We start from the raw sequence: 18,129 nt of genomic DNA on the forward strand, positions 1-18,129 counted from the left end.
TGTAGCTCCCTATCAATTGATTTGCATGAAATGATATAAAGCAAATGCAAGTGCCTGATTATGCTGAAATGTTGTTAGATATCTGCCTAAAATTTATTTTGCAAGCTTTTGGGATATTCTGTCTTTTAGATTGGATTAATTTGGTCTGGTTTAAATTAATCAGTGGTCACTTCCTTTTAAGCAATCTCAATCACTGATTCTGTCATGAAAAACCACAGCTTGACCGTTTAATCTGTTATTGGCGAGAAAGTTATTGCACAGATTTGCCAATAACTCAGTTCAATCAAAATTATAAAATTAAAATTGCAGTGTTGTATTGATAAAAATATGGTCTAAAGGCTATATTGCTGTTTTTATATCATTATTTCAATGTTGTTATTTGTATTGGTTTTTAGGGCCTTAGTTAGTGATAGCATGGAGAGTAAGTATCGAAAAATGTTCACTTTTTGTCTTCTGTGCTCTTTTAAAAATTGGTCCCTTGCAAGAAGAGTCCATATTTTGTGCCCATTTGCTGGTTTTTAGCGGCAGGGGTTTTGGAACACTCAATACATAGGAATAAAGCGATGAAATGTGAGAGTGTGGGGAATTTTTTTTATCGTTGCATGTGGTTTCATACCTTGCAGGAGAGAATAGCAATTTCATGTATTAAGAAGGAACTTTCTGTTGTTGAAATGCTGTATAATGGTTAATTTTAATTATTTATTGCTCACTCATGTTTTTTGTGCAATTTTCTCTCTCATGTCTAACATGCCTTTATTTTTCTTTCTTGTTAGATTTGTCGATGTTGAATTTGAAGGCAAGAAAGGTACTGTTCTATTACAAAATCCTGTTGGTGATCATGAATTGGATCTTGAGCAGTTGAAGAGGAGAGTTGGAATGCTGTATGGGCTGCATGTTGGTCATGTGAGCTTGTTTTCGACTCCAGATTGCCACTCACCCCTTAACCAAATTCCTGCTTGCAATGGTAGTACCCTCTTTGTGAAGAGCAATTAAGTTGGTTGTGCAAGGTTTGTATCAGCCAAAGTTGTGATGTTAAATGGCTAAAAGTTATTATATTTGAAGGACCTTTTATTTTACAAGAAACCAAAATTATTATTTGGCAATGAGTAATTGCTACGTTCATTTCAATATCCAGCAGGAAGTCACTGCATCTTAATGAAGTTAATGATTCTCATTCCTGGAATCAAGTTTCTCTTTAAATCCCAGTACTGTGAGATAATGTTATTTTATTTTCTGGAATGGAAACTGATTTCAAGAAATAAAATAGAAAGAAAAGATAATTCTTGAATTTATTTCTCAGCAGTAGTGCAGTGGGGGGTTTTTTGCTTTCCAGGTTTTCATGGGTTATTATGATTCTTAATTGAAGGGTAGCCTTATGTAATTTGATACAGTGACTCTGGCAAGTGCATGGTTTTTCATGCCTTGTATGATGAATCAAGAGTTGACACCTCTATACCACACAAAATGATGTTGAAACCTTATAAGAATAGAAGTGATTATTGGTTGCTTTTCAACACTTTCGTACACTGAGGAGATGGTAAGAGAAGTGTGAGATGAGTTGGAAGCTAGAGTAAAAGTGGGAGGAATGATGTTTAAATCAGTGAGGTTTGCAGATGATCAGGTGTTGATTAGCCAGTCAGCGAGGGGAATGCAGGCTGTAGTGGATGAGTTAGACAAGCGATGCAAGGAGAATGGGATGAGGATTAATCACCAGAAGACCAATGTCATGTGGTTTTTGTAAAGCATTGCGAGTGAGGAATGTGAAACTCAAGATAAAAGTAGGTGGGGAAATAATTGAGCAGGTAGATCAATTTAACTATTTGGGTTGCTCATTAGAGGAAAACGGTTTCAGTAGTATGGACATCAGGAAGAGAACTGTGTTAGAAAATGAGGCACTTATGAATAGAAAGGAGCTTATGAGAGGATTGTTAAGTAAAAATTTAAAGAAAAGCTTAGTGAAGAGTCTCATCTGGAGTGTAGTGCTTCACGGTGTGGAAACATGGACACTTAGGAAGGAGGACAAAAGAATGCTGGAGGCATTCAAGATGTGGGTGTGGAGAAGAATGGAGAAAATGGAGGACGGAAAGGAGGAGCAATGAAGTGCTGGATATGGTGAGTGAGGAGAGGCAACTTTTAGATGAGATACGGAGGAGACAGAAGGTATGGATGGAAGGGGTACTTAGCGGGGAGGGGATGTTGGAAAGTGTTGGAGAGTAGAATGTTGGGTAAATGAGGGAGAAATATATAATAGGATTTTTAGAAAGAATGAAAGTGAGCAGGTCTTATAATGAATTGAAGAGGGAAGTCTATTAAGGGAGGGGAGACTGCGAGAATACTTCTTAAGTACTCCATGGAAATCTACCTTATTGGGCAGAATACTATGATAATAATCAATTAAAGGGCCTTGGTGATGTAGGATCAATTTCTATGGAACCAATTTAACATGTCACATACCCAATGGGGTGTAAAATGTATATTTTTCTCCAAGACCGTACTTGTGTAAAATTTTCAATCCATCACTGAAAACTTTTGTTGAATTGATGGAAATTGTGTGGAAAACCAACTGAAATCAAAAAATCTATTTCAAAATTTCACCCTTGTCACACTATAATTTATTATGTTCGTATATCCATTTTTGGATATATTTTCAATGACAGGCATCTCCATTTGTTAAAAAAGAGTAATTTAATCCTTAGCCATCAGGGTATTCAGAAGAGGACAATATAATATGTACCAAATTTATGAATGTAAGAACTGTGGAGGACTGGAAGTAATTAGAGAACTGAAGACCAAATGAAAAAAAAGTAATTGACTAATTTTTTATAAACTTGTTTAAAAAAATACCTTTTGTACAAGTATGACAGAACTATTTTAAAAATGTAAGTAAATTAAGTTAAAAATAATCTTACACATTTATATATACACACACACACACAAAGTATTTCATGGAAGAATTTGGAGTTGAATTAAAATCAGGATTCCACAGCCCCATAGGCTTTTATGAATTCTGCTATCCCTGGAAGCCTCTTCTCTGTAGTTCTGGAAAGGACCTGGAATCATAAGATTGATTTAATAGCTTATGAGCTGGAAACATTTTCATGAGTCAAATATCAGTTAATGGTGAACTTCAATAGCATACCTCAAAATTTGTTGGAGTGTTACTCTGACTGTATATGTAAAGAAATGGAACCAATGCAATGTGGTTGTTAATGCCTGACGATGGCTCAGCTCCCATCAGTTGAGATAATGCCTTAATTGTGGCATCCTTGAGATTCCTGAATATGTAACCTTCGGACCTGTTCAAAAACGGCTGCAATAAAAAAATGTCATGAGCAATGAGAAAAAGTATTCTAAAGTTCAGCACCCAGAATTCAGCACCTCCGGAGTTTGGGTGGTGCTGGATTTCAGTGCTGTGGCAGTAGCCAGCAAAATTAGGGACTCTGCAATGTTTTTTTAACAAGGGAATTCAATAAGTCTTAACAAAATGAGATGACGTTTAAATAAAATGTCTAATATACAAAGAATTCATGATTAATAAGAAAGTAATTGTTTCTATATTTACAAACAGCCACATTCAAAGATTAGGAAGTATTGAAAAACAGCCACGTGAAAAGAATGCATATAACAAGTACACAAAAATTCATTGTGAAATATCAATCATTAAATGTTATTAGATGAAAAATGAAGCATTTTTATGTGTCATAAGTCCCTTGTCATATACGTCAGAAGTCATATATGCTGTGTTTAATATACATAGTTCAATGAGATGTCTGCATCTAGCAACTTTTTTTCAATCCTACGATCATTTTTCACAATAAATAATTAAAAGAAAATTAAAAATTCTACTAAAAGTGGGATGAGCCATCTCTCCATCCCATTTGCAGCACCTGTACCAGTTCGTGACTTAGTGATTAAGTATTATTTAAGTATGTAACTGTGTGCCCTATTGTAGATAGATACAACACAGTATTTTTTTCAGAGGGGGAAACAGCAGGCGAAGACAAATGCAATTATTCAGCAATTGTTATGATTCCCACAAATAACTATAGACCTTATAACAATCATCAAAAGTAGCTCTCATTAAAAATAATTTTATAATCACGTAAAAATATTTGACAAGGCTTTCCTAACACTTATTAATGTAGGAATTCACACTCTCCAAAAAAACTGGTAAGACCTTAAAAAATGAAGAAGCTACACACCAATTCTCTGAAAATCCTTTCCCAAAGAAGGACCCGATCTCTCAATTGCATTGGGAGCACATGTTGCAGTTTATGACCGGGTGATAAGGCTCCCCTGTCCTCTTATCATTTATCCCCCACCTACCACAGCCTAATAAAGCTGCAGTATCAGTTACTTAACAGTTCACAAAATTGTTACAATTCCATTTAGTACACAATCTAAGACCTTAAGTGACAAATATTTGTTGAATCAAGGAGGGATGACCCATTCAATTTTGAGTTTTTTTAAATTGGTATTTTTATTATCTTTCCAAAGGTTATTCATTTAAATGAATATTTGACAACAAGGCAAGTTATGCCGAGTTTTGGAGATTACTCACCTTATCAGTGCAGAGAAAATTGGCATAATCAGTGACAAATGCGGTCAAAGTTCCTAGAATGTCATTAAGTTTGGAGGAATCCTTCAACAGCGGATATAATTCAGTTTTGTACCTAAAATTTCAATCAGAGGAAGAATTAATGGTGACAAGGTTTTTACCACATTAAAAAAAACCAAAAAATTTATTTGTGATATTTACCTCACCAAAAGAGAACAGCTAAGAGATAGGCACACAGGGTTGTGTGAAAACAAGCTGTGATAAATTACAGCTGGAGGAGGCATCACCAAGTAGCTTATCCCAACATCCTTTTGTAGAGTCACCATCTGACAATTAAAATTTCAAGTAAACATGAATGTATTTGACATATACATTATCTTAAGAGCCAGTACATAAATGACTTGATTAAATAAAAAAAAATTAGGATTGTATCCAAAGCATACCATGTGGTAATATGAGAGTGCACTGCTGAGCAGAAATGAACTTCCATTTTCCGAAGACACTCCCATCTCAATGAGGTCGGATATGAATTCAAAAATTTTAGGATAAACGTCCTCAGCTTGCCAACACCTCTTGACTCCAAGAAAAAGAGGTTCTTTCCCTTTCCTCCATTGGTCTTTCAAAATCTGTGAGAGAAGAGAGTCAGATATGTTATGATCCTTCTAATAGGGTTGTACACATGGTCAGCTTACCATAGTAGATGTTTTTACTAGAGATGGGTCGAACAGCCGATTTCTCGAGCTCGAATATCGAATTTGAATACATATTAAATCATAGCTCGAATATTCGAGTATCTCAAATTTCAAATAACTTGAATACTAGAATTCCGCAAAGCATATTAAACTTTATTCTTCAATTCCACTTGATGAATGTATAAATAAAAAGGTATATATCAAATACATTTTAAAAATCAACTTTTCCATTTTGAATAAATTCACCACGTTGATTGTTGTTTCTTTACATCAGCTATTTTTGGTTGCACTTTACCTAAGGTATCTATTTTTGTAGGGTGACTTTGTTTAGACTTATAATCTTCAAAGCCAATTGACTTTTATCATCTCAATTTTATTTGAATCTTGGATATCACTGATTTCGAATCATACATAAAAAATTGTGGCAAAAACGAATAATTACTTTTTCCAGAAATTCATACCAACTTTTAATGGAAAACAGCTAATCATTGACGAAACATTGTAGATGACTATGCAAAAACTTCTTAGTTTCTAGAAAATCAATAATACTATTCACAAGGGGGACAACTAAAGAAACTGTGACTGCACTTCCACTAGTAAGAAATGCTGCTCCTTCAAAAACATCCAGAACATCCACCAATTGCTTGATAGCATCGTACTGTGGTGGAGCAATGTCTACATTAAACTCAGGTTAGAGGCAGCTAATGTTATTGGTTGCTTCTGTTCCAGAAGATACCTTATCATTTGAAAAAGGGTGTTCCATCTTGTGGGTTCATCCTGGATGAGCTTAGAATGAGAAGTGGTGAAATAATTTTTTGAATGTTGGTGTATTGATGCAGTGGCATAGGCGAGTCCGAACTCTTTATTTTCCTTGATAAAAGAAAACAAAATATTGAAAAATCATGAATTAACAAAATATTTCTTTAACAAATGAAGTTTCCTCAATAATGGAAAGCGTAAAAATTATTTAAAGACCTCTACTTAGTACCCTGTTTTTTAAAAATGTTCCCCCTGGTTTTAGACCCCTGAACAAAATTCCTGGCTACGCCACTGGGTCGATGGTATGCACTCAGACAGGGGCCCCTTATGCCGTTTTTTTACTATAATTTTAATGAAAATTTCGAACCTTTTTCAACTTTGACGCGTCATTGCAGAGCCGTCGTTTGGCATAAAGAAACAAAACTGACGTTAGGAGAAGCCCGCATCCTTGCAGTCTTCGAATTCGTGATGATCTTTAAAGATTTTTCAGAATTCCGATGAGTGGAACGGTTAGGGAACAGTAGCTAAATGTGTGATGGAAGGTACCCCAAAAATGGATTTTTTTCCTGCCATTTTTAATTTTTTTGAGGGTTTTCGAGGGGTAAACCAGGGATTTTTGGAATTTTTCCCACGATCATTATCGGTTTCTCACATCGAATGATATCTATTCACCAATCTTATCCACGAATTTGATGCAGTTCGTCAACTTGCTCAAATCGGCACTGCATGAATTAAATGACTTGAGTCCTCTACATTGTTTCCGTGTCAACTACCAACGACGTGAGTGCGACAGTGTATGGTGTGAAATTCAAAGTATTCTATATCGTACTTTTAGCTTAATTATTTGAGATCTCCAATATCTAATACTTTCGAGTAATTGAGTTATTCGAGTATTCGCGGATACTATTCGCGCATCTCTAGTTTTTACATTCAAATCGCTCATTGTTATCAGGTCAGATGAGTGTGACACTAAGATCACTTTTCTATCAAGCCAAGACTATTGCCGATGAAGAGCCTTCCCAACAAATTGAAGGACCTCAAGAAAACTTTCCAGCAAATCTGATTTAGTGAACACCAGAGCTCCACCTTAAAAGAACCTGTCATTGGAAACTGCCTTAGAACAACAAGGTACCAACTGGTAGAGCATATCTCCTATACATTTCATATGTTTTTGGAAGAATACCCATGATTTTATGGAAAATCGATACCAAACACATTACACCAACCGAGTTTAGAGACCACCTTGTGAAAGCCAAGGACCCTCTTAGATTAAAAACTCCCTGCATACAATGAGTGTGGTGTGAATCCAGCTAAGCCTAAATTGGGGAAGCAGGACTAATGACTGAGTTGAGACAGGTTGAAGGAGTATAAAGTACTAGTTGAGCATTGTCATTAGGGCAGATGAGTGCAAAACTGAGATTTCTGTTCGCTTTAGATACCCTTCCCCGGAGGTGTCCTGTTCAGTCAGCAGCAACCAATCCAGTGTTCTGCTGGTTTTTCAACACCTTTAACACATAAACGATTTTAACACATGTTTCCAGGCATTGCTAATGGAGAATCCTTTGCCATTTTTTGAAATTTCTGTTTTCAGGTCAAATTTCAATTGCTTCTTTGATGACCCCATCCAAATACTTCGGGTATCGTGTAAAAATCTTGGCATCGTCAAACCAGATGGTGTGATCATGGTGGATGCTATCTATGTTCAGCAATGGGCGATTTTTCCAGTTGTCCCAACCTTGTGGAAAACCTAACCCAGGGGAGAACCTGAGACAAATTCCTACACCGACTAAAATGAGAAAGTCTATGATCCTATTTGACATCAAAAGCTATTACCATCAACCTTCGTAGCTAGATTTAAAAGATCTCAAGAGTCTGCATTTCCAGTATATTTCAGACAATTCCATTTTCTATAAAAATTTTACATCCATACTCGGCGACAATTTTCATGAATGCTAAAAAATGATCTTTTCAAAATGTATTTCAACAACTCGAAATCTAGTAAACGGATACGTCTCTCTCCAATGAAGTACCTCACAAGCCAATAAAAGCAGTCCTTTCATTAAAAATGTTCTAATAACAAGAATGGATTAAAATACAATATACACCCATGTCTCGTATAGCGCAATTTCGATTAGCGCAATTTCGATATAGCGCAAATTCGATATAGCGCAAATTCGTTCCTCGGGGAAACATTGCAACGCAGTGTAGCCTAATCAAAAATTTTAAACGCTCTCGTGATAAAACGTGAACTTGCGCTAAGTACACACGTAATTTCTATCAATTTACGCATATTAATATTATTTCTTGCCTCAAATCTTCTTTTTTGTTTATATATTAATCGAAATTCATTGCTGTGCAATTGCCAAAAGTATTACTCGTCATTGGGTCCAGATAGCCGGCCTACCGAAGATTTATCTCGTCTCCTTAACAGAATGATAATAAATAATTTAGATCGTTAATTAAGCGTGGGGCTTGTGGAAATGAGTTTTTTTTTCAGCAATACGGTTTGAGACGTATTTTTGCCGTCGTAGGTTACCGGGCGATTGACTTCCAGGTAGAGGGTCTGCGCTAAAGCCTTCAAGGTCATCGGTATTCACGGGAGAGAAATGGAGCGGTGGCCGAGTTGCGCATGAATAGCATCAACACATAAAAGGGTCCGCTATAGAGTCTCAAACACAATGGCTTCGTTCCCTCCCCGCAGTCATAGGCCTTCTGCGTCTCAGGAATACAGTTCAGCAGAAGAAGGTGATTTATATAGAGCCATACAGAGTAAAAACCAAGAGAATATGGCAAAAAATAGGAATGCCTGTAGAAAAATCAAGAATTTATCAAGAAAAACCATAAACCTAGAAGAGGACTTGAGAGAGGTCAATTGCTTTGAAAATGGAGAGCGTCAAAGCGATATTGCGTGGAAGTTTAAACTCACGATGCCTTATTCTGAATAAAGACGAAGCTAAAGTATCAGTGACCTCAGCCGCACCAACTTCAACCAAGCGGTCTACACATACGGAAAGTTCATGGTGAATCAGTACAAAAAGACGAGAGTGGTAATCGCTCCGAGACATTTAGTAAAAGCGGTTGGTTCCAGAATTTAAACGGCAAGCAGGTATTTTCAGTGCGGCGATATCAGGTGAATCTGCAAGTGTTGATAGCGCAGCCACCACAACATTTTCTGATGAACTCCAAGCTGTTATTGAAAGTGGCTCCTTTCCCCCTCAACTAGATTTAGTGTTGACGAGACGATATTTTTTGGAAAAGAATACATTCTCGTTCATTCATTTTCAGGGAAGGAAAACCTGGGTCAGGTTTCAAGGCATTTAAAGACTGTTTCACGTAGCTGCTAATGACTCGGAGGACTTCAAATTAAAATGATTTATCATTCATAAACTCCGCTAGCTATGAAATGGCATTTAAAGTAGCATTTTCCTGTCATTTCGATGAGCGGCAAAAGGGCCTGGGTGACACAATAGTTGTTTTTAGACAAGTTAGAAAAATCGTCAACTGCCGGCAACGCATTACGATCCCCTGAGATAGCAGATGTTAGCCCACCCGCACGACAGGATGGAATTTCGAAAGCACGTAAGAATTTTTTTAACGTGAATAAAAGTCTTTGAATGCGTGAATACTATCTTTAAAGATGTTTTAAACTATAAATATTTATAGAAATAATGTTTTCTAAGGCTTTTTATGGGAATATAGATGTTTTAGAGGAAATTCAATACCAAAGACCTATGCTACCAGGAACGCATCCCTATCTTCCCTATGTTAAAACGCTCTCGTATAACGCAAATTCGTATAGCGCAAAGACCCCAAGGAACGCATCCCTTGCGCTATACGAGACATGGGTGTAAATATTTTGATTATATCTATATATATAAAATCTATATATATAAAAGAAAGTCAAAAATCGTGTTAGTTAGAACACTTTATAACTCGAGAACGGCTGCACCGATTTTAATGATATTAGGTTCTTTGGATTCGTCTCAGCCCTGGATAACATGTAGGACATTAAAAAAAGGATAATTTCACAAAAAAAAAATCATGTCTTTCTTAGTGATATGTTTTTAGGAGTTAGTAACGCAACAACAATTGATAAGTCGGTCAAAACTACAAATTAAATTATTTGTTTTGTTTTTACCAATTTAATAACTGAACTTTGTAGCAATATAACATTTTAATTACTAAATATATTCAAAATATTGAAATTGTACTTAAAAAATTTAATTGGAGCTAATTGTAAGCCCAGCTCTGGTTGACTCTTCACTACCGTGTTTGTAAACAAATCTCCAAGCAATTGTAGACAAACGGTAATGTCCGTATTGCATTCGTGATAACAATTAGCAAATCGCATGGTCAGTCTTTAAGTTTTTGTTATGTTTGTGCTCTTGTGTTAATGAAAACCCATGATTTTCTCATGATCAATTAAACGTGGTATGTTAACGAGTCGCTAAACCATCCGCTGTATTTCTTCCTTCCCTTCAAGAGCGCAGCTAGGAATTAAGGATAGGGGGGTTTTAGGCACAGCTAATACTACGGGTCTGCAGGGTATAGAAAACTCACTAAGGTAAGCGAGAGGTGTGGGGACCCTCCCCCAGATATTTTTTAAGATAAATGGTTCAAAATAGTGGGTTTTGCGGCTGCATGAATAGTTAAATATGTTTTGTTTGTTACTCATCCGTCCCCAGGTATTAGTAACATTTTTTTATAAAAATATTCTCTGAGCTCTTGGGGGGTTTTATCCCCCAAAAACTCCCCTCGCTGCGTCACTGCTTTGCTTCGCTATATTTATTTAGCTTCATCCACTTTATGTTGCACCTGATAACAAAACAAAAACTGTTGTTTATCAGAAGGCGATTGACGCAAGACATTAAACCCGAATGTGTAGGGCACACCGTTGTGCGTTTATGCAGTGCATTTTTTCCAAACAGAGATACTATAAATGGCACGCCTAAAGTCAATCGATACGAATGCTGCTTCATAATGGCTTTTCTTACACGATTTTGAGCATCAGTCAAGTGTCGGTCTGGCGTTGTGTTAACCTGCTCCGTAAACGGGCCAAGTTTACGCAACAGACTTTGACCTAAAAACCTTTTTTACGGTTAATTAACACAAATAGCCAACAACTGATTCCGTATAATTTTTCTTTCATTAACTGCTTTATAAAACCACAATGCCCAAAATTTCTTAAGCTAAAACGTAAGAAAATTCATTGAAAAAAATCTGCGTAAACGTGCTCCGATCCACCTTATGTAGATTCAATAAAGAAAATGTCTTTCTGACAAACAATTTTGATACTCATTTACGTAGTTGTATTGAATTTGTATCCTTATTTTATTACAATAAATTAAATATGATTAAAAACGATACAGCCGCTCTTGATTTATAAATGGTGTAACTAAACTGTAAGTTCATTGATTGTTAGGCGGTACGAAGTTCGCCGGGTCAGCTAGTATTGCTATAAATAAAAAGAATATACGAACAATGTGCAATTGCAGAACTACTCAAAACAGATCACAACTTGATATAATTTTTCCTAGCACTTGGTTTTACACCAAAGCTGAGATGTCATTAATGTGTCGGTTTTATTCATGATTGAGAGTAAACAATTTTTCATTCTGTTTTCATATGGTAGTAAAAAAAAACAAAGTCAAATAAAATTCTTCCACAAGTTCTACTCATTGGTAGAATGAGTAAGAAGTGCTACTTGAGCACAATTTGATGTTAACTAAACTTACCAAATTCTTCATGAATTCCCTCAGCATGTTGATAATATTACATTTGAACTGAACATCTTTGGTCAAAAATAACAGGCTGATGGGGTCCAGGATACAAGATTCAAGTTCTAGAAAGTAAGATTAATATTTTGAGACCATTCACATTATAAAAAGGCCTAGCAAAAGTGAGTGACATTACTTTTTATCCATTAAAAAATCAGGACATAACATAATAACTAAACACAGTTATATAAAAATGCAAAAAAAAAAAAAAAATACAATCATTCACACTGAAAACAATGCTTTCATTATAATAAATGATGCCACAATAGGACATACAAGAAAGCATCATAATTATTAAGAGTAACATTATCTAGTCTCCAGTTGGCCTATTACATGTATTTACAAAATATTATGGTCAATAGCAAGCATAATGATAATAATTAATGGTAGAATTTTCTATCTCACCCTCAAAAGTAGAGAAATGTAAATAGGATAGCAGGCGTAGGATAAGTAGGCGATGAGTATCTCCATCCCACAATGGAAGGTACTTTGAGAGAAAGCATGACACCACTGGAATGGGTTGGTGAAGATACTCCTGCAGAGTCGACAACTGATGTAATAATCGTGCCTCACTTCGGCACCTCACTTGTGGATTCCAGTGGGATAACTCATTCTCTGGGCTTAAAAACACTGCAAAATACAATACAATGAGGTATTTTTTATGTTTTTTAATTAAATAAACTCTCACATTTGCAAGCAAATATAAGCTCTTATGTTACTAGCTTGGTGTTAGAATGAATGGGTCACTCTACAATCAGGATAAAAGGAAGTTTTGATCTCACTGATTTACTATAAAGGCTTTGTTTTATGCATTGAAAATTTCAAATGCAGCTGAATTATCTTTTTTAAATAATTTTATTCCAAAATGGTGTCTCACCTCTCTCCTCTATTTTGTATTACAAAATGCACCGACATCAATTAAATAAAACCCATTAATTGATATGGTCCTTTATGATAACATTTGATCAATTTCTTACAAGCAATTCTTGCTCTGCAAGTCGACCACTGCCTAGGATGTAGGAATAATCATGTATCTATATCTTTATTGAAGCATGCGTTGCCATTTATTTCATTCTGTTAACTTGTATCTTTATTAGAGGAGGGTTAAACAGTTCATTTTGATGAACCGTTCACTTTGATCCTGCTCAGTAAAAAGAACAGTATAAAATATCTGTGCCTCGTGAACAATCAGGGTCATTCAGGTAGAAAATACTGTTATTCGGGTGTTTAGAGCATATGAAAGCTTAGTGAGGTAGCATATGGTTTGTGCAACGTGTTATAGTAATTTCAAGCCAATTCTGGCCCAGGCCTTTACCTGGTTATTGGTGTGCCCGAAAATATCTGCTGTCTACTTGTAGAATAAGCCAGAATTAATATTTATCAATTCATTCAGTGTATGATTTTATTCGTGTATATAGCACCAGAAAGTTTTTAATTGCTCCTCTTAACTTAGACTTTTATACACAGCTAACTGTTCTTTATAAATATTTTTAGTATAAACGCCATTTGTGAAACTCTATATTAGACTCCTCAGCAAGGTATCAATTTTTTCTCCTCGTTACAGCCTGTGTCTGGCATCTATCCACTCTAACAATGCAATTAACAGGCAATAAAGCACACATAAAATGGTGAGAAATAATCATTACCAAATTAGCTTCTCATAGTTTCATTGCCAAATTAGTACTTTTGGTAGAATGTAAAAAATTAGTAAAATATGTGAACGCCATGGAATTCTGTAACATATTTAAACATTAAACATCGAAAACAAAGGAAGAGTTAATGTTTTGAGGTCTATTTATGTGCAATTAAGCTAAGTGGTCACAATACAACACATGAAATGTCGCGACATGAAGAACCTAATATCAAATAAAATCGCTGAATTTAATATATTTTTTTTTATTCCTTCGAAAATGATGGATATATGCCTCCATAGACTTTATCTGGAAGAGTACGCAGTCCTTCCCCTTCAATGTCTTATTACACCACAAACAAGTAATTTGAGTAAAGTTGGAGCCAAATTTGTTTCCCAAAACCATCAGTTTAGACCTCTTAGAGCAACGCAGGATCAAATATAGATTAACACAGAAGTTAATATCATCACATACAATTTAATAACAAAATAAATAGTGGATATTACATAATTTGACAATTTCTATTTACCTTTCCCGTTAGCTGAAACATTTTTTTTTGCATTAATATAACTATGTACTCAAAATAAAGTTTTTACCTAATGCTTAAATTAACTTTGAACCATAGCAAAAACTACGAACATGTACTCGACCCGTAAATTGACCGTGAACGTGAACCATCGCATCCTGTTCATCGAAAGCAAATGTTCAAATTAACACGAAACCAAAATGCCACACATGTGCAGCGAAGACATGAACACTAAACAGGGATTTTTAGAGAACTGTTCATTTTCGAACCAGTTCATTCCAGTGAACTGTTCATTTTGGCAGTTTGGTTCATTTTGACTCATCTCCAATCTTTACACTCTGTTAGGTTTCACTTTTATAGAAAAAAATGTACAAATACTTAGCAAGGCTAGTAAAGGAGCATAAAAAAACAGCTGTAGAGTTATGATGGAATAAGTGGAAAGGCAAAATGCTGGAGATGAAAGATCCAAGGACTGCATGAATAATTAACGTTATAAGTGAGAGCTGTGCAATTAACACTTCAGGAAGCTGTGAGAAGGATGTGTTGATAATATAAGAGCATACTGTCCTCAAAAGTTTTTTTGAATAGATTTTATTTTTTTATCAACGAAATGTGATAAAACTGTATTAGAATTTTCTCTCCAGATATTTCCATGACTTTCAAAGCCTGCAGAATGAAATGCACTTTAAGTCTGAAAAATTATGTCTTTGAAACATATGCCTTTCTTTTATTCAAATTCACACAAATTTTTAGTACTATATGATTCAGAAGGTGTGGGGTAGTGGCACTTTTTGGTACAGAAGCTGGGACCATTGGGGTAAGTGATCAGAAAAGAATAGAGGCCTTCGAGATCTGGTTCTGGATGAGTATCCTGAAGATAACATGGATAGACAGATAGAAGAGAAATGAGGATGTATGCAGCAGAATATGAGGAAGACACTATCGATTACAGTAAGCTAAAGATAAAAACAGTGGATTGGTCACATAATGAAATATATCAGTTATGTGGGAAAGATAATGAAGGGAAATATTGATGGAAAAATTCCCTGGTGAAGTAAAAGAACTGGCGTGGGACGAGGAGAAATGGAGGTCTGCAGTAAAGCAATCATAGAATAGGGTGGTTTCCTATACTTTTTCATTGCCTAATTCGAACGATTGTTACTCCTGGAGTACATATTTCACCCTTTTAGATTTTTAAATGACGATATCTATTTTTCATGATTAAATGAAAAGCGAAAAATTTCAAGCGGGCGAAAACGCAACGGCTAAGTAGGAATGATGGGAAAAGTCCATGTGATGTATTTCTGGTTCCCGCTACCGCAAGTGAGGTGACCTTGGGGCGAGGCTTGAACGCTGATACGACGCAGGTGGCTGGCAGGTAGCAAAGTACCCTGCTAGGAGGTAGCGCTTGGCTTAAATAAGGATTATTAATATCCTACCAAACGAAAGAAACTTTCCGACCATAGGAAATTTTAATAAGGGATTATTAAGTGATATTTCCCTGAGCTCTGTGCCACATGCATGCATTGGTAATCTCAGACGATGTAAAACTCCTGACTACTCGTGTAACATCTAGGTCCCTGTGACGTCACGTGGAGTGGCATCGCATGGCCACCAATCTGGCCTTTTTCAAATGAGGTTAAAATTGACCACTGACATTTGTCTAAACTGGGATTTCTAAAACCAAATAATTTGTATATTATGAATACACTAATGGTGGGTAACAAATCGCAATAAATGACTTTCGTTTTCTTTGATGAAGGAAACTACCCTATTGCAGTACATACTTTGAATAAATAAAAATGTCATAATTGCATTTATACAATTGAATTATAAATATCAACCAACAATATTAGACCTTATCAATTGAGATAAGTGAAGTAATGATTCGTGTGTAAGCAGAAAGTAATATGTACTTGGTGTAAGGAATGTCTGATGCCATTACCACTATACAGCTTGCTCTGAAGGGTGAGGGAGAATCTCCTTTGGATATCTGCACCACCAAATGCAAGGGAAAACACACCAAATGAGCATCGAAGCAGGGCAAGCGATTGAATGGGCATCTCCAGATCCACCGAGCATGCACCGATTGACTCCCACCTGTAATTATGATGCGAGACATATTTTAAGGAACTACATCACCATATTTTCAATAACGTATACAGGGGTTGATGATGTCTCAACAACCCATTTGTAAAAAGTTATGAATGATCTCCCACACCATCACTGTGAAGAATTACTAACGCAAGGGCTAATTCACAAATTTTAGTAAGTATAATTTCAACAATAAAATGAAGCTAGAAAATATTTACCTATCAATGTCACTGATTTTGTATACTTGAGAGTGATTACAACAGAGTTCTGTGTATATAATCTGAGGAATAATACTCTGGCAGGTATGCACCTGTGAATAAAATAATCAATGAGCATGCTCAAATGGAATCATCACTTGATAAAGGTATGATATAGTTAATCGCCAAAAATGTCAAATTTTCGAACTTAATCAAAAAATATATTAGAAGATAAGCTAATAGGATTACTCACAACATTTCCATTCATTAATGAAATTGCTCCTTACCTTGGCTACATGTAATGGTGGATGTTTCACAATATCTGAGGAACTAGCTGAACCAGTTTTCAAGGCACATCTCTGTCTGGCTAACTGGAAACCTGGCTCACTAATATCCAAGGTAGTCAAACACGGATGATCACATGCACTCACATACTCGGGCACAAGATTTGGTCTCATACGCTTGAAGAGGCTGAAAATAAATAACATCAGTAGTCCATAAAATTTTAAAATGGGGATGTCTTTTTCTGGGACACATACGACATGAGCATGTAAAATGATGCTTCCATTCTCAGTGAATAATTTTAATTGCCTTAAATCATCGAGTGAAATTACTTACCCCAGAAGAGATTCAAAATGCCTCTTTTTTCCTTTTTGTTGGAGTTCCATCAAGACCAAAATGTGTCTTCGAGTAATGTATTGCTGTTTGGTTAAACACTGAATAAATGAACAAGCTTGGGGATCCTGCAACCATATTAGAGCATTAAAAAAATCGCAATCTAATGTCCATGAGATAATCTTGAAAAATAATAATAAAACTCACAATCCCAGGAATACGGATCAAGTTGAAGAAAAGCTCGTACAAATTCTCAAGTTTACTCGAATCCACTAATCCATTGTTAACAACACCTGCGAGAAATGGGCAATGTAATATAATCAAATGCATAGATCAAAAGTAAAATTCAGAGCAAAATATTTTCAAAAAATGAAATACCAGTAAACCATCTCAACACGAGAGAAACCTTTCCTGGTGTGACATCGGGTTCTTTCGACAGAAGCCACAGAGCAATATCTGTAACAACACTATCTGGGACAGTTGTCCTCGGGATTAAGCATTTAACTAAATCTTCCACACATACTACGGCTGAAATAAATACGGGTGAAGAAATTAAATAGTAGTAAGAAAATTAAAAAGTAAAATAATAATGAATATCAGGCAGAGTTAAGAGTTGAAAAGGAAAAGAGAGGGTTGCTACTTTCAAAGACTGTAAACAGAGCATACTAAGATCAATGGAAAAACTCATCCAAATCAGCCACAGTGTGGAAGACTTGATTAACACAAATAATTACGCAAGTTAGTGGCAGTCAACGTATACGCAAGAATCTTGAAGGTTCCGTCCTCGAGTCCGCTTTCCATAGCATGGCAGAACAAGTGCTTAAATGCACACAAAAGCTGCTCTCTTTCGAACTGAAAAGTTGCATTGACGGTCTTGACGTAATAAATTGCATCTTTAAGATCTTTCATCGTCAGAGGCGCCTAAAATCAGTACCGAAAACATAATCATAAAACAGAATTTTTTCCTCATATATGATTAATAATTCAAATTTAAATTCCTTTCATTTGATTAAAAAGACTTACTCATCCAGAGAACGTTTATTAAGCAGAAAAAACTACTTTCTAATCCAAATGACGCCCTGACTTCTGCCGCCAATGGATTGTTCAAAAGTTTTGAAATAATAATATCTGTCTTCATTTGTTTAACAGTTTTCCATTTGTTTTCCAATGGATCCTATCATAGAGGTTTCGGGACCTCTATGGATCCTATCTCAATCCGTAGTTATACCGTTATACCGTATACCCTACCTTGCCAAGTAGCGCTGTGCGTCACCTTCCAC

The 18,129-nt window shown here is 35.8% G+C and overlaps 2 protein-coding genes across 3 annotated transcripts in view; one reads left to right on the top strand and one right to left on the bottom strand.

The window, feature by feature from the left end:
• Nucleotides 1-1,280, top strand: part of LOC124161291 (isoleucine--tRNA ligase, cytoplasmic) — a 45,316-nt gene extending 44,036 nt beyond the window's left edge. For both annotated transcript variants that reach the window (XM_046537592.1, XM_046537593.1), the window contains exon 23: nt 774-1,280. In XM_046537592.1, coding sequence (XP_046393548.1) covers nt 774-993 — 220 coding nt within the window. In that variant the 3' untranslated portion in view covers nt 994-1,280. The remainder of the gene's footprint in view (nt 1-773) is intronic.
• A 1,309-nt stretch (nt 1,281-2,589) lies between these two features.
• LOC124161293 (centromere protein I-like) lies at nt 2,590-17,972 on the bottom strand. The gene is made up of 15 exons (XM_046537597.1): nt 17,873-17,972; nt 17,584-17,770; nt 17,228-17,377; nt 17,057-17,142; nt 16,853-16,977; nt 16,522-16,705; nt 16,256-16,347; nt 15,889-16,043; nt 12,192-12,416; nt 11,745-11,851; nt 5,002-5,184; nt 4,760-4,884; nt 4,562-4,673; nt 3,140-3,310; nt 2,590-3,050 (listed from the first exon to the last, which is right to left on the bottom strand). Exons 2-15 carry the CDS (start codon nt 17,756-17,758, stop codon nt 2,973-2,975), a joined length of 1,968 nt encoding a protein of 655 aa, XP_046393553.1. The 5' UTR covers nt 17,759-17,770; nt 17,873-17,972; the 3' UTR covers nt 2,590-2,972.
• Between the last annotated feature and the right edge of the window lie 157 nt (nt 17,973-18,129).

This window comes from Ischnura elegans, chromosome 6 (assembly GCF_921293095.1).
Source record: "Ischnura elegans chromosome 6, ioIscEleg1.1, whole genome shotgun sequence".
In the NCBI taxonomy this organism is placed as follows: domain Eukaryota; kingdom Metazoa; phylum Arthropoda; class Insecta; order Odonata; family Coenagrionidae; genus Ischnura; species Ischnura elegans.